The 24,958-nt window shown below is 40.4% G+C and overlaps 1 protein-coding gene across 1 annotated transcript in view; it reads left to right on the top strand.

Moving 5' to 3' along the window:
- The window catches only part of LOC126190694 (protein catecholamines up), a 52,274-nt gene that overhangs the window by 9,488 nt on the left and 17,828 nt on the right, over window positions 1-24,958 (top strand). Inside the window, exons 2-3 of the mRNA XM_049931152.1 lie at window positions 24,415-24,614; window positions 24,726-24,801. Coding sequence (XP_049787109.1) covers window positions 24,415-24,614; window positions 24,726-24,801 — 276 coding nt within the window. The remainder of the gene's footprint in view (window positions 1-24,414; window positions 24,615-24,725; window positions 24,802-24,958) is intronic.

A 24,958-nucleotide genomic window follows, 5' to 3' on the forward strand; every position in this document is an offset into this window, starting at 1 on the left:
GGTATGGGTCCCACACACTTGAGCAATATTCTAGGATGGATTGTGCAAGTGATTGGTAAGTAATGTCTTTTGTAGACTGATTGCACTTCCCTAGTGTTCTACCAATAAACCAAAGTTTACCACCTGCTTTACCCACGACTGAACCCTTGTGATCATTCTATTTCACATCCTGACAAAGTGTTACAAGCACCTGGATGTATAAGGTGGCCGATTCCAACAGCGACTTGAAGTTATCTGACAGAATATTTACGTGGCTTCTCTCAGATAGCACTTCACTATAGATAATTGCATCATCTGCAAAAAGCCTGATTTTACTATTAATGTTGTCTGCAAGGCCATTAATATACAACATGAAGGGTACCCACACACTTACCTGGGGCATACCAGAAGTTACTTCTACATCTGACGATGACTAGGCTGGCATTGATGGGGTCATTCTGTTCAAGATACATCATTATATTTGAGCTCAGAATTTTTCTAAGATTCTACAACTAATTGCTGTTAAGGATATTGGACAGTAATTTTGTGGATCACTTCTACTACCCTTCTTCTTAGACGGGCGTGACCTGTGCCTCTTTCCAAGAACTGAGCACGGTTTTTTGTTCAAGGGATCTATGATAAATTATAGTGAGAAGAGAGGCTAACTCAGCCACAAATTTAGTATAGAATCTGACAGGGATTCCGTCGGGGCCTGGAGCTTTGTTCATTTCTGATTATTTCAGCTGTTTTTCAACACCACTGACAGTAATACTTACTTCATTCATCTTTTCAATGGTTGAGTTTTAAATTGGGTAATTTCTCCAGAGTTAAGCATTTCAGCTTTTGCTTTGCTACTCTCAATTTCAGTTCCTGTCTCATTCGCTAGGGACTGGGCTCTAACTTTGGTGCCACTTATAGCTTTTACATAAAACCAGAATTTCTTTGCCTTGGAAATCTCTCTTCTTATGTTTATCTGTGGGTTGGATTGCTAGTGTGCTTGCATTGTTTCAGTCAGTACTGTCCTATGGCTTAATCTTTAAGGGCACAGTAGCTAAAGTTCACACAGTATTTATTCTACAGAAGGATGCAGTACAAATACTTTGTAAATTCAATAACTGAACATCTTGCACAATCTTCTTCAGGGGCCAAGGGATTCTTGCACCTACATGCCAAACACATTCTCCCTAATGTTTTTGGTTAATAACAAGATTGAATTTAGAATGAAGTGCCCTTTTGACAACCGCAATACTAATTTCCATATAGGTTATGCATCTCTATGTAGTGATGGGAACACTGGTTTCCCATTCAAAAATCTAACATGTTGCTAGCAGACATCAGACTGGAAACTGAAAACCATCAGACATTCAAGAATGAAAAAGGATACCTAGGCAGCCACTTCTCCAACAGTTTATAAGAATAGAACAAGGGATGTAAATTCTGTTAACTCTAATGTTTGTACTAAATGGAACTTTACTTTTCCATTAAATGTATATAGGCAGTTGGAAGTGTTCTTCTCAAAGTTACATAAATGATTTGTGTGAAATACTAAATAAAAAAAAAGCAACTAAGTTGAGAGGAGGAGTGGTTGTTGTTTTTCACTAAGTGTACATGTAGGCCTACATATATAAATTTATTTAATTTTTATTTGCTGTCATATGTAAGTTTTACTGTCTAGTGACTATAACAAAGCTGTTACACAAAAAAGAAACTTGCAGTATTTTTATTGGAGTGCGAGACCAGAGAAGCTATCTGTTTATCCACATCTCTGACATGCCTTAATAGATTTCTGTTAACCATGGATATCATCCATCAGTAGTCTTTCCTCAGTGTTAGGAAATATTTCATAAACATGTCTTTCGGTATTGCTGCTATTCCAAGCTTCCTGCCTCTCTTTTATTAACTTGTGCTTTATTTGTAATTTGCTAAAAGTGTAATCACCCACAATGTCGCAGAACTTTTCTCTGTGACATCTTTGGAGATAGTATGCCACTCCTCTTTATACAGGCTGACAATTATTGAATTATGTGAAATGAAATCAGCATAACTTCTGAATAGTTTGTGTTAGGACTTTCAAACTGCACGGTTGGCGTTGGCGGTGGGGCATGATGGGAATTAGTATGCTTGACATGGTTTGGTTTAGTAATGCAGCCAATTTCATTTGGATGGGTTCATCAATAAGCAAAGTTGGTGGGTTTGGGGAACTGAGAATTTGCTTTTCACAATCGAGAAGTCTCTTCACCCTTAACAGGTGGCTGTGTGGTGTGTAATGTCCAGTCATGGAATAATCAATGCGATATTCCTTGATGGCACAGTGACTACTGAACGATACATGAAGGTTTTGGAAGCTAATTTCATATACGTTATCCAAAGTGACCCTGTTTTCGACAAGATTTGGTTCATGCAAGATGGAGCTCGACCCTATTGAAGCAAGAGAGTGTTTGATGTCCTGGAGGAGCACTTTGGGGACCACATTCTGGCTCTGCAGGACCCAGAGACACTGACATGGGCCTCATTTGCCCCTTGAGTCTTCTGATCTGAAGGCATGCAACTCCTTTTTCTGGGATTATATTAAAGAAAAGATGTACAGCAAAAACCCCAAAACCATTGCCGAGCTGAAAATAGCCATTCAGGAGGTTATTGACAGCATCGATGCTACACTTCAGCAGGTCATGCAGAATTTCGCTATTTGGCTGCACTACATCATTGCCAATGATGGCAGGCATATTGAACATGTCATAACCTAAATACAGATATCTATAGTGACGTTTACATGTTGAAGAAAGTGTGTGCACGCTGTAGTGCATGACTAATTTACAGTGTTTTCCTATAGTTCAGTAATTGTCACCCTGTATTATGATATATTCAGTTGACTTTATTCCTAAAATCACAATGAGAGGCATTACCTGGTGTTGTATGCTTTGGTAAGCCATAGCAAGACCCTTCTCTGTACCTGCACTTTTACCAGCATTGCCACCATCTGTCTATGAGCGAAAACACTACATCCTTATGCCACGATGCCAGTGAGAATGTACTCTTAATCTATTTGGATTAGCTGTAAAGGCAGTCTAAATTTATTTTGGGCTATATGTATGACTTTTTGCATTATGGTTGAGGCTCTGGTGCTTACATTTTTAAGCTGAGCCAGGAAGCCTTTGCTTTTCGTCTAATGTGATGCCTTAATAACTACCTTTTTCTACTCTTCAGAGGCTTCTTGTTCGATCCAATTGTAGGGTTTCTCATTGTAGATAATTTCCCTTTTATTAATTAATTGATACAAATAACCGTTTCAGAGGGTATCATAAATCAACTTTGGTTTTGCTTCTTTTCATTTAACTATAATTGCTCCTGGACTTCCTTCATCCTTTGAGAGTGTCATTCCTTTTCTTCCTGTATCCACTTTCTTCCTTGTACAGACCTCTATCCTGTCTTTTGTGTTGCTTCTCTATAAAGTAGTGTATTGGTTATGCCCAATGTAATTTTAGTGTTCCACAAATCTTTGTCAATTTCAGTGAACCATGTGGTCTGGACTTGCAGCTGTTTAGTAAGTTGGTCAGCTTGCTTAGTTTGTATATGTGTCTTTTAAACTGTAGTCTCCTTTTTCTTATTACATCAGTTAGCTTTTCCATTTTCAAACAGAACTTTCTGATTGATCTTAATTTATATTCAACATTAATATTACTTCTAGGCCCCAATATTTTTGTTAGAATTCTTCTTTTAACTTTTTCCAGTTTTTTAAGATCCCCAAACCTTGTTACAGTGTTTCAGGTCTTACCACTTGTTGATAGTGTCTTAATTTTATGTTCTAGGACAAAGTTTGTCATATATGTTTCTTCATTTTATGTGCTTTTCTATGGCTATCCTTTCTTCTGTATTGCTTGTTATCCTTTCTCCTAGATCTTTAAAACAGTTTGTTTTAGGTGTTGTGTTGTTTTGAATTCTAAGATTTGAGCTGAAATTACGATATTTGACGTGAATTGTTTTTCAAATTGTATTTTTAGTCCTATATTATCTGCTTGTTTCTGTATTTCTGTGATTTGTTTTATGGCACTACCCAGTGAATCAGTAATTATTGCCAAGTCATGTGCAAAAGCTATAAAACTTTTTCTTGGTTTCTTCCTAACTGAACACTCATAGTATTGATGGATTTCTTCCTTTCTCTCACTAGCTTCTGCAATGTGCGGTTGAAAAGTAGAGATGATAAACCATCTCCCTGTTGTAATACTGATTTTATGTCAAAGGGTTTTGACAGTTTTCCAGAAATTTTACTCTCGATTTTGTGTTTGTTAAAGTTCCTTTGATTACTTCTGTTGTTTTATTGTTGAGTCCAAATTCCTTTATAATGTTGTTTAATGCTTTTCTACCAATTGAGTTAGCCATGTGGGATTAGCCGAGCGGTCTAAGGTGCTGCAGTCATGGACTTTGCAGCTGATCCCGGCGGAGGTTCGAGTTCTCCCTTGGGCATGGGTGTGTGTGTTAGTCCTTAGGATGATTTAGGTTAAGTAGTGTGTAAGCTTAGGGACTGATGACATTAGCAGTTAAGTCCCATAAGATTTCACACACAATTTTTTTTTTTTCCAATTGAGTTATATTGTTGCAAAAGAAGCCGAATAACACCATCACTGTGGTGTAGTGGTTATGATACTAGAACTGTTGCATGGAAGGTTCTGAGTTCAAAACTCACCTGAACTGTAAAATATTAATTTCTATATTCGGTTCGAGGTCTTTCTAGAAGTATCCACAAGTATCAAGAATCATTGTACTGGAATGTTCTGTAACTGTATATATACCATATGTGTTCTCGCCGGAGGCAGTTCGCTCTGTAGTCTTGTATGTGCAAGTGCTGAATAAACCTTGGTTAAGTGAAGTTAGTATTTGTCATTCATCTAATTACACCTTCTTCCACATGACATTATTCTGGTGGAGATGCTGGATATGCATCACTTCAAGGAACTCTGAAAATGACATCTTTACACATTTTTCTTTCATATACTTTTTAAGTTTCTGAATTGTTGGACTCATACCCAGTGATCTCATTATAATAGTTAACTCATCCAAAAGTACAAATCTGTCCACTTCATGCAAACAGGTAGAAGCATCTATATCCTGCTGTCGGAAATATCGAGCCATATTGCTATTAACAGCTGTTTCAAACAATACGGCAACAAATGTCAAATGGCGACTATTCAGATAAACGGATCTTATCTGGCTTATAAACTTTCCACAAGTAACATTGTAAGTGTTCTAAAACAGTGCTGAATAAAACATGTCCATGGTTGAGAAAATCTTAGCTCCCTTCAGACAATCTAGTGTATCGTCAATTCGTAGAAGAGGGTAAACATATTTTCTAATTGTCTTATTATCCTGTAATCAACACAAAAGCACGAACTGCCGTCCCTCTTTCTGACGAGAACCATGGGCTCTGCGAAAGCCGAATATGTCATTCTTCATCATTTTCTCTACCTCGTCGTGAATTATTCGACATTCCTTTGCTGACACACGGTATGCTCTCTGGCTTATTGGTTGATGGTCTCCAGTGCTAATCTGGTGTTTCATCGTCGATCTGTCTAATTTGCTGTTCACCTGTGGGTTGAAGCATTCAGAGAACTCTCGAAGAATGGCAAGTAGCTTCTTCTGTTGTTCCTTAGTGAGATCTGTGATAGTCGAGCTAGAAGATCTTGTCTCGTAGTGATGGTGCTAATTTCGCCCACAGACTCGGCAGGGGAAGTTTCTATGATGCTCAGCTGCTCTGCAATTAATGGCTTAGCGTTTCCTATGCACATGTGTCTTGGAAGGATCTGTGGTTCTCGGCGACAGTTAACTATCCATAATTCACTGAATCCGTTTTTAAATGAGACGACAGAGGCTGGGATGACCAAGTTATTCTTCAGTGTTATGCCTCTTACTTTCCACTACAAGATCCTTGGGTTGATGCATGGCATGACACGTGACCAGTTACCTTTCTAGCGCTGACTACAGGAATGATCACTTCATCCAGCACAGTCTCCACACACTCAGATGTGCATCTTCCCGTCCACCGTATCTCATCTTGTCTAGCATAATTTTTGAGCGAATACAATCTATAATTGCCTGAGAAGCTTTCAAAAAGTCCCATCTGAGAATGACTTCATGACTACACTCTTATAAGATGATGAATTCTAAGGGCTGTGTGTGGCCACTTATACCCTCACGGATGGTACATCTTCCTGTAGGTGTTACATATTTCCCATTAGCTCCCTTCAGCAGAGATGTTTTATTGTCGACGAATACAGTTTTCTGCAACTGGCGACTGTACTTCTCCGAAATGACTGAATATGATGCTCCAGAGACCACAAGAGCTTGGGCTGGTTGGCCATCTATGAGGATATCGACGTAGTTTCCGATCATTTTTGTAGTGATCAACGGCAGAGGATTTTTCTCTTCAGCAGCCTCAACTCCAAGGAAGGTCACACCCTTTAGTTTTTCAGGTTGGGGTGGCTAGGTGATTGGCTAGAGCTTCTAAACGGCGATGGACACCTTGATCGGCATCTTGGGAAGCGTCCTCCCCAGCGGCTAGCGTGCGGCGATGGTGACCTTCATTGTCTTGTACCCACATCTTGTTCATCTTCGTTGTCCCGGAGTTGGTGTCGGCTGAGATCGGTCTGCTGTCTCCTGGTGCGGGCGTCATCAAATATCCGCCACCTTTCTCGACAATAGCGCACCACATGTCTCGGTCATCCACAGTGGAAACATACTGGTTGGTTATCCTGAGTCCTCCAGACATCATTCTTCCTTGGTGCCCAAACAGGTTCCTCATGCAGCATTGTAGGAACGTAACTTCACCTGGGTCTCAACTTTTTCGCCATTGTAAAGGGAAATGAAGGACGAGAGATTGGGTTCAATGTCTGTTCCACTTCCTTCCTTATGACCTCTCGAAGTGTCTCTGTTTTCCGCTCGCTGTGCAATTTAAGTGCCTTCTGAACTTCCTTTCTCACTATCTGACAAACATTTGACAAATCAATTTATTTCTCCATCACAGACATCAATACGGCGCTTGGAACCTGTTCAAACTTATTGCGTGCAATTCTTTTTTGATGCGTTGTCTTGACATACTGGCACCATTTTGTGGAGTTGTCTGCTGTTGAAATCTCCTTCAGGAGTAGTGCTTGATACACGTCCTCACAACACCCTTCATGAGATGTGCAAGCTTATCTTCCTCCTCCATTCTAGGATCCACTATTTTACACAGCTCCAAGACATCTTGAATGTAGGATACTGTAGTTTCTCCTGGATGCTGTGCCCTGCACTTTGATTTATCTTCAGCCTTGCACTTCTGTCATTGTGTCACCAAAATACTTGCGCAGTTCCGCCTGGAATACTTCGCAGCTTGTGAACTTCTCCTCGTTGTTCTCATACCATTGCTTGGCAGTGCCCTCCAAGTAGAAAAATACGTTAGCCAAACACACCGTGTCATCTCACTTGTTAAATTTGGCTATACATTCATATACCTTCAGCCACTTTTTTGGATCTTGGCCATCGTCACCAGAGAATCCGGAAGGTATTATTAAGGCATACAGTAAGTTGGTTAGTTTGTGGATGGTAGGCAGTGGGTATGGGATTGGTGCTGTTCTGGTGCGAATTTTGGATGGAAAAGAGAAGATTATAGCCTATACTTCTAGGACACTTAATAAAGCCGAGAGAAACATACTCAACTACAGAAAGAGAATGTCTTGCTGTAATCTGGGCCATGTGCAGATTTCGACAGTATCTCTATGGAAGGCCATTCACAGTTCTTCCAGATCATCATTCACTTTGTTGATTGACAGGCCTTAAGGACCCAACAGAACGACTTGCCAGGTGGGCACTACGTCTTCAAGAGTATGACGTTACTATAGTGTACAAAAGTGGAAGAAAACACCAAGATGCTGACTGTCTCTCAAGAAACCCTGTGCAAGACTATCAAGGCTTTGATGAAGATAGTGACTGTCTCGCTGCACTCCAGGATCTCTCTGCTGAGCAGGACGCCAAGATATCTCAAATTATGCTTGCCTTAAATTGGTCAGAGGATGTGAAAGGACAATTCAAGGTAGTTAATGGATTATTTTGCAAGAAAAACTTTGATCCGTTTGGAAAGAGGTGACACCCAGTGATTCCTAAACACATGTGCTTAGATGTTCTATAGAAATTCCATAAAGACACCACATGATTTATGCCATTTTTCCTGGTGCTTGGGCGTGAAGCGACTACGATGATGGACACTATGTTTCTGTTACATCTGATGATGTGGACGACGACTACATTGGCCAGGTGTTAACCAGAGCTGAGGAAGCTCGGCAGCTAGCTCGACTCCGCACACTGCAGGCTCAAGAAAACGATCGCCGAAGGTATGACACGAGCCACTGCCCTGTTGTGTACCAGCTTGGTGACAGCGTCTGGATCTTCACTCCTGTTTGGAAGCTTGGTCTCTCTGAGAAGCTCCTCAGGCACTACTTTGGGCCTTATAAGGTTGTAAGACAGTTGTCTGATGTTACTTACGAAGTTGAAGCTTTCGATCCCGACACAAGATGACGAAAAATCAGATATTGGGTCCACGTCCTTCAAATGAAGCCCTATAAGGATCCTACAAACCAGGGTAAACTCGTAGCTCCAGCCACAGGCAACAAGCGGAAAGGTGACGAAGAGCATAGTGACAAAGGAAGTTCTAAGGAAGTCACTGCCAGGGTGAACATCGGTCATCAGGAATCAGAGTATACAGGACCGATGACTCGTTCTCGGCATAGGAAGACGTAACGAGACACTGTTCTCTTAAGGAGAGAGCAATGTCGCAGAAGAAGCTGAGTAGCACCGTCACTGTGGTGTAGCGGTTATGATACTAGACTGTTGCGTGGAGGGTCGTGAGTTCAAAACTCACCTGAACTGTGAAATTTTAATTTCTATATTCAGTTCGAGGACATCCTAGAAGTATCCACAAATATCAAGAATCATTATACTGGAATGTTCTGTAACTGTATATATACCATATGTGTTCTGGGCGGATGCAGTTTGCTCCATGCTCTTGTATGTGCAAGTGCTGAATAAACCTTCGTTAAGTGAAGTTAGTGTTCGTCATTCTAATTACACCATCTTCTATGTGACAATATGCCTTTTTAAAATCTTTGAGAATTACTATATATTTCAAGTTTCTGATTTTCTTCATTTCTATTGTGTTCTTTAGATTTAGAATTTGTTCTGCACAAGACCTTCCCTTCGTAAATCCTGCCAAATATTCTCTTAGTTGTAGGTCGTGTATTCCTTAAAGTGCCACGGACAAGATCTTACATGTCACTTGCAAGAGAAGGATTCCTCAATAATTTGTAGGATCAGTTTTCTTTCCTATTTTATGCAGTGGATGTATTAGTGCTGATATCTATACTGATGGTAAGCTGTTTGTTGTCCAAATTTCATTAATGATTTCTGTTAAACATAGAAAGTGTTCCCAGAATTCAGCAACTATGGCTTCTGACGCTTCATTATTTTTAAATTTCTTTATGATTTATGATTTTTTTTTTTTCTATTGTTGGTGGTTTTGAGTCTGGCTGTATTTGGATTACATCATCAAAATGAAGTTAATCCTCTGTGGATCGCCGCTGTGTAGTTCTGTGAAGTAATCTGCAAGTATTCTGCAGTTATTGTTGTTATTATATGCAGTCTCTGTGTTTTTGAATCTATAAACAGTCAACTTGGCAATGTGTCATTGTTTAAACTATTATTGAATGTTTTAAAAAATCCTTCTCTTGTTTTGCTTAAAATATGACTCGGTTGATATTATTTGATCTTTTCTTTGCCATGCTCTCATCTTCTTGAGATTGAGAAATTATCTAGAGAAAATGATTACAAAATGCAGTTGGAAAATAAGAATTACCATTTCAGTAGCATATGCACTGTCTTATGAGCAGCAACTGTTAATTTATTTTGTAAACATCATGTGTGCAGTATTTCCATTGCAATCTGTATCTTGCCTTCTATCTGTGCACTAGATTGTGCACTCATGAATGGGAGCAAGTTGTCTGTACAAGCTGCACAGCCAGTTACTTCTGGTACTGCTGTCATTTTTTTGTAGCAGGGGCTTCATGCCTAGATCCCTAAATATTGGTTGTAAAACTTACGACAGTTGTGGCTAGCAATAAGCAGAGTCGTGACATTGTTGTGCGTCTGTGTACTCTGAATGTTTGCCACTAGAGCTAACAATTGACAACTTGGTGTAATGTTCGGCCCCAACCAGAAACTGGATAATCTCAGCTAGCAATAATCTTGAACTGGAAGACTGGTGCCCAGGTGCCCTCCATTTATCACACCGTCCTGACAGACTCCATTGCTCCGTGGCCTGGAGGCTTCATTGGTGGCGATGTTCAAAGTGCTGCTTGCAGCACTTGCAGAAATGTTTGAGGTGCCAGCTGTGGCAGTATCAATAAGTTACGACACTACTCTCCTCCCCCCTGAACCTCCTCACCGTAATTGTGTAGTGATGATTGCTGCAGTGGTGATGATGATTGGGGGGGGGGGGGTGTCGTGGATGCAGGACGTGATGAGGAGATAGAAGCCAGAGCTGTGGCTAGTGCTGAGCTCCTGTCTACGCCCCAACATTCGCCTTGAGGCTGTCCTGGAATGCCAGCTGAGAAACAATATGGTGGGTGCACTCTCTGCATTCAGTTACAGCAAGGTTCTCTGGTGGTCAAACCGCAATTGCATCTTGAAGTGGTGCGGTGGCCCCCTGGCTGACTGTGGAGGGGGGGAGTAGTGGGACGAACACCTGTGGATGTCAGCTGCCTGCTTTAGGGTCAAGGTCCATTGTTTCAAGGTCAGGTATTGGCTACGCTGAACCTGAGCTACCTGGAGCAGATGCAGGATGCATCATGCAGGCAGGCAATGAATCTGTGAACAAAGTGCTATTGGCAGGATCACATAGAGTGAGATTTTCATTCTTCAGCAGAGTGTGTGCTGATATGAAACTTCCTGGCCGACTAGCACTTCTGAAAGAAAGATGGTAGAGCACTTGCCCACGAAAGGCAAAGGTCCCGAGTTCGAGTCTCAGTCCAACACACAGTTTTAATCTGCCAGGAAGTTTCATATCAGCGCACACTCCGTTGCAGAGTGAAAATCTCATCCTGGAAACATCCCCCAGGCTGTGGCTAAGCCATGTCTCCGCAATATCCTTTCTTTCAGGAGTACTAGTTCTGCAAGGTTCGCAGGAGAGCATCTGTAAAGTTTGGAAGGTAGAAGGTGAGTTACTGGCAGAAGTAAAGCTATGAGGACGGGGCGTGAGTCGTGCTTGGATAGCTAAGTTGGTAGAGCACTTGCAGGCAAAGGTCCCAAGTTCAAGTCTTGGACAGTTTTAATCTGCCAGGAAGTTTCAGGATCACATAATTTACAGGTGTGAAGTTGATTCAGATGCTGTCACTGCAATTTGCCTGGGCCCTGTATCAAAAACATGCAACTGCCAAACAAATTTATGATGATGCCAGGTTCCCAGTGCCTCTGGCCTCTGTATGATCAAAAAATAACTAGGTCATTAATGTGATACATTGCCTGAGGGGCCGGAGTAGGCGCCGTCCACCATTGTGAGCGCAGAAACTGGAGCAAGATGCGGTGCGTCGTTCATGAAGCAACTCTGATGTCGCTGCACTGTTGCAAGGCTGGGAGTGGTAGGACAGCAAGAAGAGTGGCAAAGCTTGGTCTCACATGTGATGCGTGCTTAATTTATCCATCTGCTGCTTAAGAGTGTGAACAAAGTGTTCTGTTTTTGTGTTAGACTGTGGATGGTAAGGCACACTGGTGCTGTGACAAATTCCTTTGGCTGTACAGAAGTCCTCAAATTCTGCGGACACAAATTGAGGTCAGTTGTCTGTCACAAGCAACTCTGGTAGGCCCTCAAGACAAAATATGGATTACAAGGCTTTGAAGGGTGCAACATGTCATTGTAGAGTGCACGGGAACCACAAAAGTAGATTTGCTATGTGTTTTGATGGGAATCTGCCAATGAGTTTTCCTATAGGGTCCAGCAGAATCCAAATGCAAGAGCTGCCAATGCTTCAGCCAATCAAAGAACTGTTGAGAAGAGGCTGCATGGTATTACTCTCAAGCATGGTACTGATCTATCATATATTCTAGTGTGAGTCCATGTCAAACCATGTGCAATGTCGGCGAGCTAATGGTTTGGTGCAAACCATGCCTCAGTGACACTGATGAAGCAAACTAATTGCAAAACAAGATTGTTCAGATTCAGTGCATGGCAATAGGACACCATATAACATAGACAAATCATGTCAATGTGCAAAATATGGGCAATCCTCTGGACTAACAATTTGTTTCACAGTATGAGGCCAGTCAGTGCAGACATTGTGCAACAGGATCTGCAGGTCCAGACCCGCTGCTGTGGCCTGGTTGATCATCTAGTGACCTAATGGAAATTGGTCCAGCACGTCTTGAGTACTGTGCAGCAGTGTGGTAACAAGATGCTTCTGAAAAGTGGAAGTCTGCATCCAATCTTAATGGAAGATGCGAAAACATGTCTGCATTGGCGTGCTTAGTCAAAGAAAAGCAATTTCACTTTCCTGGGACCGTGCAAAAAGTACCCTTTTGTGGAAAAGGCAGTGCATTGGTGCCACAATCTGAGCTGCATTTCGAATGAACAGGTACATTATATCAGCTTCCCTAACACTAACCGTAATTTAGTAACATTCTTGAGAGGTTTGTTGTTACCCCAAATATTCAATTGCAGTTTGAAAGAACACACACTTGTCTCTGTTGCATTTAATGTGTGCAAAGATTACTAAGGTGCTCATTTGATGTGTGACCTGATACCACTGTATCATCTAAATAATTTGTACATGAAGCACAGATGCAGTTAATTGTTCCAAATAATGCTGGAAAATTGCTGATGTGAATGCACTACCGAAAGGCAAACTAACAATTTTGGAGTCCCCTGTGTGTATTAACAACAAACACTTGCTGTGATTGGTCATCTAAAGGGTTGTAGAGGTAGGCATTACACAAATCAATCTTAGAGAAATAACGACCAGCTCCCAAATGGTCCATAAGTTTATCAGGTTGAGGTAAAGAAAATGAAGCAGTCACAGTTTAGGGGTACACTTTTCCCTTAAAGTCTGCACAAATTCACAATTTGCCTGAAGGCTCCCTGACAGATACTGATGGAAATGTCCGCTGACTGGCTGTGATGGGTGCAGTGACACCACTGTCCTGCCACTGTGAAAGTTCCTGAGCAACCTGTTCATGGAGTACCTGCCCTGATGAAGCAAGAAAATTAGAAGCTTTGTGTAAGCCATCAGCATACGAGCCTTTGAATTCAGCACACAGCTGAGCAACACTGTCCTTCAAATCAAACGGAGTAACTGAACACATTGTCTACCACTAGCAACCCAAACAAATCGAGGCCAGATATATTTCCATGGTTCTGTACATGCAAAATCTGGAATGTCGTATTCTTTTGAAAATTCTGGTATATGGCAGGAAGGCTGCGTGAACTGAGTGCTGGAATGTCTTGTCCATTCTATGCTGTAAGCATACTGTGTGATTTCTGCTGCTCAGTGTTGGCAAGATCATCATAAGAACTGCGATGGAGCAAGGAAACTGAAGCACCCATTTCTAATTGCAACTTAATGGTTTGATGAGCTATCACAAGGTCCACAAAGAATTTGTTAGAATGGCATTTCACCAAAGAAGAAGCTACTAATTTCTTGAATTAAGAACTACCAGACTTCTGCTCCACACTAGAAGATCTGTTTGGTTCAGAATGCACAACATGTAGAGTGAAGTTTGGTTTCTGTGGGTGTATTTTAGGAGAGAGAGGCTTCTTTTCCTGTAAGCATACCACTTGAAGATGTCCGTTTCTGCCAATGAAAAAGAAGCTGCATTTCATGATATGAGTAAGTAACTCTTATGCCCTGTGAAGCAGTGTGGGCAAGACTTCATGCTGGTACTTTACTGGTCTAGCTGAGCTCTGGTGGGCCAGTGTGCGCTCGACTTGGAAACAGGCTGCTTATGCAGCTGCGCAATGATATTGCTAGACGCTACATCACAACTGTTTACTGACTGGGACTGTCTATGGCACTGTCACAATCTTAATAGTTAATATTTTGCGTGACTTGCCGCAAAGGAGGGCCGGGATACTTAATAATCTGTTCCCTTATTCGATTATCAGCCACATTCTAAGTAATGGCATCACATATCATGAAGTCACTGCAATACTTGCCACAGTCACAATAAACTTACACTGCCTAGTAAGCCCTTGTAAGACTGTTCTGTCACCTACTGTCTATGACTTTGTCCTGACTGCTTCTTTAGTCTGAAACATTTAAACCTGGCAGTCTCCCCACATGGACTTTCGTGTCGCAGTATCTATTCAAAGTGTGGATTAATTCTTCACAGTCCACAAGGTCTAGCTGTAAAGCAGGGAACAGTTTGCAGAACGTCATATACACTAACATACCCACCATTGATAAGAAAAAATTATTTAACAGTACCTAATACTTGGTGTGTAGATAGATGAGCTTCAAACTGGAGCAATTATTCAATTCAGTCCTCTTTGTCTTCCTTAAATGAGCAAAACAGAGGCGCTAATGATGGCTGCATTTGGTGGTGCAGTAGCTGGTGGCACCTGATTGTGATTCTCATTGGTTGCCATTTGCATTTGACTGAAGCCCTTCATCATCTCAATAAGTTGCGTGATTTGTTGCACCTGTAACTGAAAAGCTGTGTTAGATTGAACTTTGGTGCCAAAGGCATTTGCAATTGTGGCACTCCTAAGTGTGAGGCAGGCATACGTGGGCCGTGGGATGGTGGGGTAGCCGCAGCCCAGCAAAAAATACTAAAGTTAAATCAGTATTTGACAGTGCAAACAAGTAAACTGAACAAAAATGGCAAGCATCGATCTGAAACAGAAATACTCCCAAGCACATATGGTAAAAGTACAACAAAAAATCTAGCAAGTGATAAAAAAAATGGCAACAAACGAAGAAAAATGATGTGGTGCCATAGATTCAATAAGGTTTGTCACCAGATGTTACATTGCAAGTCGGTAACTGTTAAGTTACGAGGAGCCAAATGTTACAGCCTTACTGCTAATGATAAGTGGGTGGAAGGTCGCCAAAAGGAACTGGGCAGACAAGAAAAATGTTAGTTGACACAATTGGTTTTTTAAATAAGTATATTGCACTCAACTTTTGGGTGAAGAAGTGCTACACTGTTGACAACTTAAGAGCGCAGACAACCAACATATATGCACACTGAATGTTAGCAGGTAGTGCTTACTATCAACAATGTGGTTTAACATTTAGAACTGACTAGCAACTGAAGTAATGTTGAGTAGAAGACTGGTGCTCAGGTGCCCACCTCTTTTAACACCATCCTGGCTGGCTTTGTTGGTCGGCAGCCTGGACATTCCTCATTGGCGGAATATGCAAAGCAGTGCTTGCAACACCTGCAGGAATATTTGAGGTTCCACCTCCGGCAGTATTGATAAGCTATAATACTACAAAAGGTTCTCCTCCATTATGGCATTTATGGAATATGATGTGTGAACGGATTAATCGATGATTAAATGAATAAAAAGTGAGAGTAATTCTGTTTCAGCACTGAGACTGACTCTGTGAACATGACAGAGCTACAGGAAAACCTCTGCCAGATTTGAAAGAAGTTGGGAGATGACATTAATACAATGACGTTTTGCGTCAGTCTGTATAGCAAGTCTGACTCCCATGCGGAGGAGCTGTGTTTCGTTCCTGGTTCTGCAAGGGATTTGTGGGCAGATTGGAATGGGGCTGCTCACAGACCTCTGAGGCCATTTGACAAGGTATCTGAATGAGTAGCTTGTCTCTATAGGACACAGTTTTCATTTGGCATGTTGTTGTATTTAGTTCATAGACTGATTTGATGTGGCTCTCCACACTAGTCTATACTATGCTTCTCTTCATCTCAGCAAAACTATTACCACCTACGTCTGCTTAACCTGCTTACTGTTTTCGAGCCTTGGTATAGTCTTAAAATGTTTTCTCTCTCACACTTGCCTAAATTGCCAAATTGACAGTTCTTTGGTGCCCCATGATACCTCCTATCAACCAATCCCTTCTTTTAGTTAGGTTGTCATAAATTTCTTTCTTCCACTAATTACATGTAGTACCTCATCATTAGTTATTCAGCCTACCCATTAAACTTCAGCATTCTTCCGTAGCACCACATTTCAAAAGTTTCAATTCTCTTCTGCTCTGGACTGTTTAATAACTATGTTTCATTTCTGTACAAAGCTAAGCTCTAGAAAAATACCTTCAAAAATTACTTCCTAATATTTAAATTTGTATCTGATGTTGATAAATTTTCTCTCCTTCAGTAATGCTTTTCTTGCTATTGCCAGTCTATGTTTTGTATACTCTCTACATTGGTCCTCAGTGATTACCTTGCTGCACAAATAGCAAAACTTATCTACTACTTTTAGTATCTCATTTCCTGATTTGATTCAAATCACTGGATTTAATTTAAGTACATTCCGTTACCGTCATTTTATTTCTGTGGGGTTTATCTTATAATCTCTTTTCAAGATAGTATTCATTCCATTCACCTATCCTTCCAAGTCCTTTGCCACCTCTGACTGAATTACAATGTCTGTACAGATTGAATAAGATTGGGTAAAGGCTATAACCCTCTATAACCTTTTTCAACTGCTGCTTCCCCAACATGTCCTTCATCTATTTAACTGCATTCCAATTACTGTACAAGTTGTAGATACTCTTTTGCTCCTTGTATTTTATCCCTACTGTAATAAGAATTTCAGAATGTAATCCTGTCAACATTCTCGAAAACTTTCTCTAAATCAAGAAGTGCTGTAAATGTAGTTGTGTCTTTCTTTAGCCTATATTCTATGATTATTAGGAAAATTAGAGAGACCTTGGTGAAAAAAGAACCACCTGTATGAATATCAAGAGTTCAGATGGAAAATCTGTACTAAGCAAAGAAGGGAAAGCAGAAAAGTGGAAGGAATACATAGAGGGCCTATACAACAGAGATGTACTTGAGTGATATTGTGGAAATGGAAGAGGACGTAGATGAACATGAGAAGGGAGATATGGTACCGCGTGAAGAATTTGACAAAGCACTGAAAGACTTAGTCGAAGCAAGGCCCTGGGAGTAGACAACATTCCGTTAGAGCTACTGATAGCCTTGGGAGAGCCAGCGATGACAAATCTCTTCCATCTGGTGAGCAAGATGTATGAGACAAGCGAAATACCCTCAGACTTCAAGAAGAATATAATAATTCCAATTCCAAAGAAAGTAGGTGCTGACGGTGTGAAAATTACCGAACTATCAGTTTAATAAGTCACAATTTGCAAAATACTAACTCAAATCCATTACAGAAGAATGTAAAAACTGATAGATGCTGACCTTGGGGAAGATCAGTTTGGATTCCGGAGAAATGTAGGAACATGTGAGGCAATACTGATCCTACGACTTCCCATAGAACATAAGTTAAAGAAAGACAAACCTACATTTGTAGACTTAAAGAAAGCTTTTGACAATGTTGATTGGAATACTCCCTTTCAAATTCCAAAGCTGCTGGGGTAACATACAGGGAGCAAAAGGCTATTTACAATTTTTACAGAAACCAGATGGCAGTTATAAGAATCAAGGGGCACAAAAGGAATGGAGTGGTTGAGAAGGGAGTGAGATAGGGTTGTAGCCTGTCACCACGGTTATTCAATCTGTATATTGAGCAAGCAGTAATGGAAACAAAAGAAAAATTTGGAGTGGGAATTAAAATCCGGGGAGAAGAAATAAAAACTTTGAGGTTTGCTGATGACAGTGTAATTCTATCAGACAGCAAAGGACTTGAAAGAGCAGTTGAACAGAATAGACTGTGTCTTGAAAGGAGGATATACGATGAACATCTACAAAAGCAGAACGAGGATAATGGAATGTAGTTGAATTAAACCAGGTGTGGTGAGGGAATTGCATTAGGAAATGAGACACTTAAAGTAGTAGATGAGGTTTGCTATCTAGGTAGCAAAATAACTGATGATGGTTGCGTTTCTGAAGAAGAGAAATTTATTAACATCGAGTATAGATTTAAGTGTCAGGAAGTCCTTTATGAAAGTATTTGTATGGAGTGTAGCCATGTATGGAAGTGAAACATGGACGATAAACAGTTTAGACAAGAAGAGACTAAATAGAAGCTTTTGAAATGTGGTGCTACAGAAGAATGCTGAAGTTTAGATGGGTAGATCGTGTAACTAATGAGGAGGTACTGAATAGAATTGGGGAGAAGAGAAATTTGTGGTACAACCTGACTAGAAGAATGGATTGGTTTGTAGGACACATTCTGAGGCATCAAGGGATCACCAGTTAGTACAGGACGGAAGTGTGGGGAGTAAAAATCATAGAGGCAGACCAACAGATGAATACAGTAAGCGGATTCAGGGGGATGTAGGTTGCAGTAGTTACTTGGAGATGAAGAAGTTTGCACAGGATAGAGTAGCATGGAGAGCTGCATCAAACCAGTCTTTAGACTGAAGACCACAACAACAACATTTTCTAGGATAAGTCATACAGCAAATATTGCCTTGTGTGTTCTACATTTCTCCAGAAGCCAATCAGATCTTTCTAATGGTTGGTATCTCATCAGTTTTCCATTCTTCTTGTAAACAATTTGTGTCACCATCTTGCAGCTATGACATAAAGTGAAAGTTTGCTAATCTTTGAATTTTGGAATTATTACATCCTTCTAGAAGTATGAGGATATTTTGTTATTATCATAAATCCTGCACTCCAGATGGATTAGTTTTTCTGTGATTGACTCTCAGTAATTCTCAGGGAACATCACCTACTCCTTATTTCAGCTTAGATCCCTTTGAACTCTGTCAAATTCTTCTCACTGTATCATATCTCCCTTGTATAGTTCTTCTGTATATTCCTGCTTCCTTTTAGCTTCCCCTTTTTTCTTAATAATGACATGCCATCTGATATCCATACAGCTGCTTCTGTTTTCTGCAAAGGTCTCTTCAAATTTCCCACAAGTGATGTCCATCTTTACTGTGGTCATGCATGCTTTTTGCAGCATTGTTATCATCAACCCATTCCTACTTTTCCCATGTTTTATCTTAAGTCAGTCTCATTTTTAGATATTAATATTCCTTTGGCATTCTTCACATGTTTTGCTTTTATATTTTTTTTCTTTTGTTGATTAAATCCATTATCTTATGTGTTATCCAAGGATTTCTACAATACCTTGTGTTTTTACCTATTTGATCCTTTGCCAGTTTCACTGGTACATCTCTCAGAGCTACTCTTTTGTCTTCTAATGTATTTCTTTTCCTTGTTTCCATCTATTTCTACCTAATGCTCTCTATGAAACTTCCAGTTCCTTTGCCTTATCCAGGTCATATCTCCTTAATTTCTGAAGTATCTCCAGTGTTAATCTCCAGTTCATAATCAATAAATTATGGCCAGATCCCATATCTATGCCCTGGAAATAATCTGCAGTTTAAAATCTGGTTTTGAAATCCCTGTCTTACCATTATATAATCTATCTGAAACCTTCGAGTGTCCCCAGGTGTCTTCCATATACAGAACTTTCTTTCATAATTCTTAAATAAAGTGTTTGCAATGATTAAATAATGCTTTGTCTAAAATTCTACCAGGTTGCTTCCCCTTTCATTCATCTCCCCCAGTGCTTGTTCTCCTGCTATTTTTTCTTCCCATTCTTTTCCTAGTGATGAATTCAAGTAATCCCATTATAATTAAATTTTCATCTGCCTCAACTATTCTGATAATTTCCTTTATCTCATCATATATTCTGTCAGTCACTTCATCATCTGCGATACTAGTAGGTGTATAAACTTTTTCTACTGTGGTGGGTGTTTGCAATGTGTCCACCTTGGCTGACTGCAAGTCCCAATCTTTCCACCATTGCACTTCACTAATTCCCAATACATTTATGTTCAACCTAACCATTTCACTTTTTAAATTCTCTGACCGACATAGCTGATTAAGCGATGGTGATGTTTCATGATGCAACCCATAGAATGCCTGTTTCTTTCTGCATAGTCCCCATCAGACAATCCAAATGAAATCTCTGGAATATTTTACCCAAGAGGATGCTATCATCATTAAACCATACAGTAACACTATTGCACTTGGGAAAAATAATGGCTTCAGTTTCCCCCTGCTTTCAGCCATTCACATTATCAGTACATTTGGATTCGACAAATACTAGGTAGATTTTGAATGCAACACAGGTCCAATGGATGGTCTGGAATATGTACTCCAAACGTAATACTGCCCTCAGTTGTCTTTGTTTTTGAGGTGGTGCGTGTTTCCAGCAGCCAACCACCTGGATGACGGTGTATCTGGACTAGACAGTCAATCTAATGTAACAACAAAACTGATCCATCGGACCAGGCAACATGTTTCTATTAACCTACAGTCTAATCTCTATGATCCTGTGCCTACTGCAGTCATAATTGATGGTGTCGCTGGGTCAACATGTGAAAACAGAGAGATCATCTGCTGTGAAGCCTCATGTTCAACAATGTGCACTGAACAGTGTGTTGCAAAACACTTGTAGCTACACCAGCATTATACTCTGTCATCAGCTCTACCATGGATTGCCACCCATACTGTTTTACATTGTGTGCAAGTCTCTGATCTCCACTTTCTGCAGTAAGATGTAGATGCCCAGCACCTTGTCACTTACTAAGTTTTGTCATTCTTCAACTACTTTTAAAAAATACTGGAGACAGCAGTGTGCAAACAGCCAACCAGCTCTGCCATTTTCTGAGTGCTTGTTCTCATGTACAGCCCAAAACAATCTGCCCTTTGTCAGAGTTGCGTTTGTTAGTGGATTTCCTCATTTGTGACCCACATTGTCACTAGAATGATTCCCCATTCGTCTCTGCTCTGCTTATATACTTTTCTTACCACATCACATGCCCACAGTGCCTGCACGACTGTCCTGATGGACGGTAGTTATAATGTATTGGCTTATCAGTGCAAGTGTTCAGTTTTAAGTAACCCGCCCCTCTTCAGTCCCTATAGATGATGTCAGGGAAGGATAACTGTCTGTTTCCACTATATGATTCTGAATTTCCATAATTTATTGCTTTGATCAGTTTGTCTGTAGTACTAGCAGTTACAAGAAACTAGGTGCTCCCATTTCTAAGGAACTATATGCCCTAGTGTGTTAGTGCACAACTATTTTTAGACTTTGAACAATGTCTGTATTTTCAACATATTGGCATTGAATGAGCAGTCTGTTACAGATGTGATCATGCCCTCTGCCAGAAGACAAAATCATTGGAACTCATTGTTTCCTTAAGGAAAATTACATGCAGAAATGTTTGGAACAATCTAAGTAATGGATGCAGGCCTGTGTGAACTCATTGGTGATTGCCACTGATAGAACATATAGTATTACAAGCAGGTCCCCCCTTCCCAGTATACGCAGTCTTTTTCCTCAGTAAGTATATTATTGACATTTTAAAAGTGACACTTTTTGTTATGCACAAAACATAGTATCTGCCACACACATTTTGCTGAGCTTATTAGGGATACTGCTGTGGCTAAGTTTGATCAAACTACGAGGTGCATTCAGGTTCTAAGGCCTCCGATTTTTTTTCTCTGGACTGGAAAGAGATAGAAACATGCGCATTGTTTTAAAATAAGGCCGCGTTCATTGTCAATACGTCCCAGAGATGGCAGCACCGTACAGCAGATGGAATTTTACCGCCAGTGGCAAGAATGAGAACTGTTTTAAACACTTAAAATGGCGACGTTTTCCTTACTTGAACAGCGTGCAATCATTCATTTTCTGAATTTGTGTGGTGTGAAACCAATTGAAATTCATCGACAGTTGAAGGAGACATGTGGTGATGGAGTTATGGATGTGTCAAAAGTGTGTTCGTGGGTGCGACAGTTTAATGAAGGCAGAACATCGTGTGACAACAAACCGAAACAACCTCGGGCTCGCACAAGCCGGTCTGACGACATGATCGAGAAAGTGGAGAGAATTGTTTTGGGGGATCGCCGAATGACTGTGAACAGATCGCTTCCAGAGTTGGCATTTCTGTGGGTTCTGTGCACACAATCCTGCATGACGACCTGAAAATGTGAAAAGTGTCATCCAGGTGGGTGCCACGAATGCTGACGGACGACCACATGGCTGCCCGTGTGGCATGTTGCCAAGCAATGTTGACGCGCAACGACAGCATGAATGGGACTTTCTTTTCGTTGGTTGTGACAATGGATGAGACGTGGATGCCATTTTTCAATCCAGAAACAAAGCGCCAGTCAGCTCAATGGAAGCACACAGATTCACCGCCACCAAAAAAATTTCGGGTAACCGCCAGTGCTGAAAAAATGATGGCGTCCATGTTCTGGGACAGCGAGGGCGTAATCCTTACCCATTGCATTCCAAAGGGCACTACGGTAACAGGTGCATCCTACAAAAATGTTTTGAAGAACAAATTCCTTCCTGCATTGCAACAAAAACGTCTGGGAAGGGCTGCGCGTGTGCTGTTTCACCAAGACAACGCACCCGCAGATCGAACTAACTTTACGCAACAGTTTCTTCGTGATAACAACTTTGAAGTGATTCCTCATGCTCCCTACTCACCTGACCTGGCTTCTAGTGACTTTTGGCTTTTTACAACAATGAAAGACACTCTCCGTGGCCGCACATTCACCAGCCGTGCTGCTATTGCCTCAGCGATTTTCCAGTGGTCAAAACAGACTCCTAAAGAAGCCTTCGCCGCTGCCATGGAATCATAGCGTCAGCGTTGTGAAAAATGTGTACGTCTGCAGGGCGATTACATCGAGAAGTAACGCCAGTTTCATCGATTTTGGGTGAGTAGTTAATTAGAAAAAAAATCGGAGGCCTTAGAACTTGAATGCACCTCGTAAATACCAAAATGTAAGTAATTGAACAGATAAAAAAACTACTCACCAAGCAGCAACAGGAGAACACACATATAAAAAGTATTACAATTTGCTAGCTTTCGGAGCCAGTGACTCCTTCTTCTGGCAGAAGGGTTGAAAGGGAAGGAAGAGGTCTGAAGGAAAAGGGCTGGTGAGTTTTAGGAAAAGAGGTAGAATTCAGTAAAGTTGCCCAGAAGCTAGGACCAGGGGAGGTGGACCAGACAGGGTGAAAAGGAAAGAAAGTTTTTCAGCAATACTTTTTACCAAATTACACAAGTCATTTGGTGCAAAACTGTTGGACAATTTTGATATATTCAAGTCTACAGAATTTCAGCCTCCCATCTGCCCTGATTTAAATCCCCTGGATTACTATATATGGAACGTGATTCAAAGGGTAACAATGAATCAAGTGCCCCAGTGTGACACCATTAAGGATTCACCACCATGGACTCCAATATAGCACATCTTGCTTCTATGCATTTCAGATCAACACTGAAGGTTTATATTCGAGCTAAAGGGGATATGTAGAATGAGTGTGCTGTATAGGGGTCTCACATGCACAGTGTTAAAAGGATTTTTTGTAGTATTTAATACTTCACTAATGAAATTTCTCCTGGTGATTTTGGTGATTGTTTGTGTGAGACAAGAGAGACTCTGTGACATTCTGCACCAGATAAATTTAATGAGGCACTTTTTTGATCATAGAGTGGGAGTAGAAAGGAAAAATGTAAAAAAGAACAGTCTCTTGTGAAGTAAGGAAAGAGCAGAGAAAACTGAAAGATTTATAACTAAGTTGTTTATTTCACAAGTTTCCAATTCCCCTTTCTCATAAGACAGTCATTCTTCTCTCATAATCATTGCTTTGTGGTAAGGTAACTACTTTTTCTGCTGCAGCTAATCAATATAATCTGTTACTTGTACCTATTTTTATTCATGCTGGTGCCACTTTGGTTCAGGGTTCTGATCAACTTTTTCTTTTTCGTCACTTGTTTCAGCAATCCATTTTCCCCCTTGCTGTAGAGAAAGGAGTGCCTGGTTTCAGTTTGCTCAAGATTCATGATTGTGGATTACTTATAGTTATGTATAAGGGAAGGAATAAAGGTACAATCCCATCGCGGTACTGAGTGGTTGATAGACATGTGAATGGTAATGAAAGTGTTCTTGCTTAGGTGCCTGTTAAACTCACAACAATTCAGTGTATATACTGAGTTTTACCTTCACTCCTTCTGTGACTTATATTTCATCAAGGACTTTCTGTTACCTTATTTATTTGTAATTATCTGTGTTATCTCTGACACTGCCTTTATATATGATAAATTTATGGTTCCTGCATGATTCTGTGACAAAGATAATCTGTGTTGTGAATAGTTATGTTTTTTCCCCGTCATGTGCTTAAAAATCCAATTTAACTTCTACACTAATGAAAGTGGTAGTTTAGTTTTCACTAGTTTTCATTATCTTCCAAATATATTCTACAACTTGTCATTTTTATTGTACAAATAGGTGAAATTAAGGTGGCTGGATATCTGAATCTTGCTGCAGATTTTACACACAATTTTACTGATGGTTTGGCTATTGGAGCTTCATATATAGCTGGAGAACAAATTGGTGTTGTCACGACTTTTACCATTCTGTTGCATGAAGTTCCACATGAAATTGGTGACTTTGCAATATTAATACAATCTGGATGTGATCGGAAGAAGGTAAGATAGTGTTGCTGTAACTGCTGATGTAAAATGAATTGATAATTTGGTAGTATTTCTGGTTTCTTTAAGGATTTTGCTGAACATAATGTTTCTTAAATATTCTTGCAGGCTATGTTATTGCAGTTGCTGACAGCTCTTGGTGCTCTGAGTGGAACTGTTGTCTCTCTCTTAGCTGAAGGTGTGGGTAAGTATCATAGAGAATTCTGAAAGTGATTTGAAGAGTTCCAGAAAGCAAATCTATATTTTGTCGTTTATGAAATTCGTTAGAAATAAACATGCAGAACAAAATATAAAACATGTTCATTAACATTATGCTAGAAAACAATATACTGTCAGACAAA

This window comes from Schistocerca cancellata, chromosome 6 (assembly GCF_023864275.1).
Source record: "Schistocerca cancellata isolate TAMUIC-IGC-003103 chromosome 6, iqSchCanc2.1, whole genome shotgun sequence".
NCBI lineage: Eukaryota > Metazoa > Arthropoda > Insecta > Orthoptera > Acrididae > Schistocerca > Schistocerca cancellata.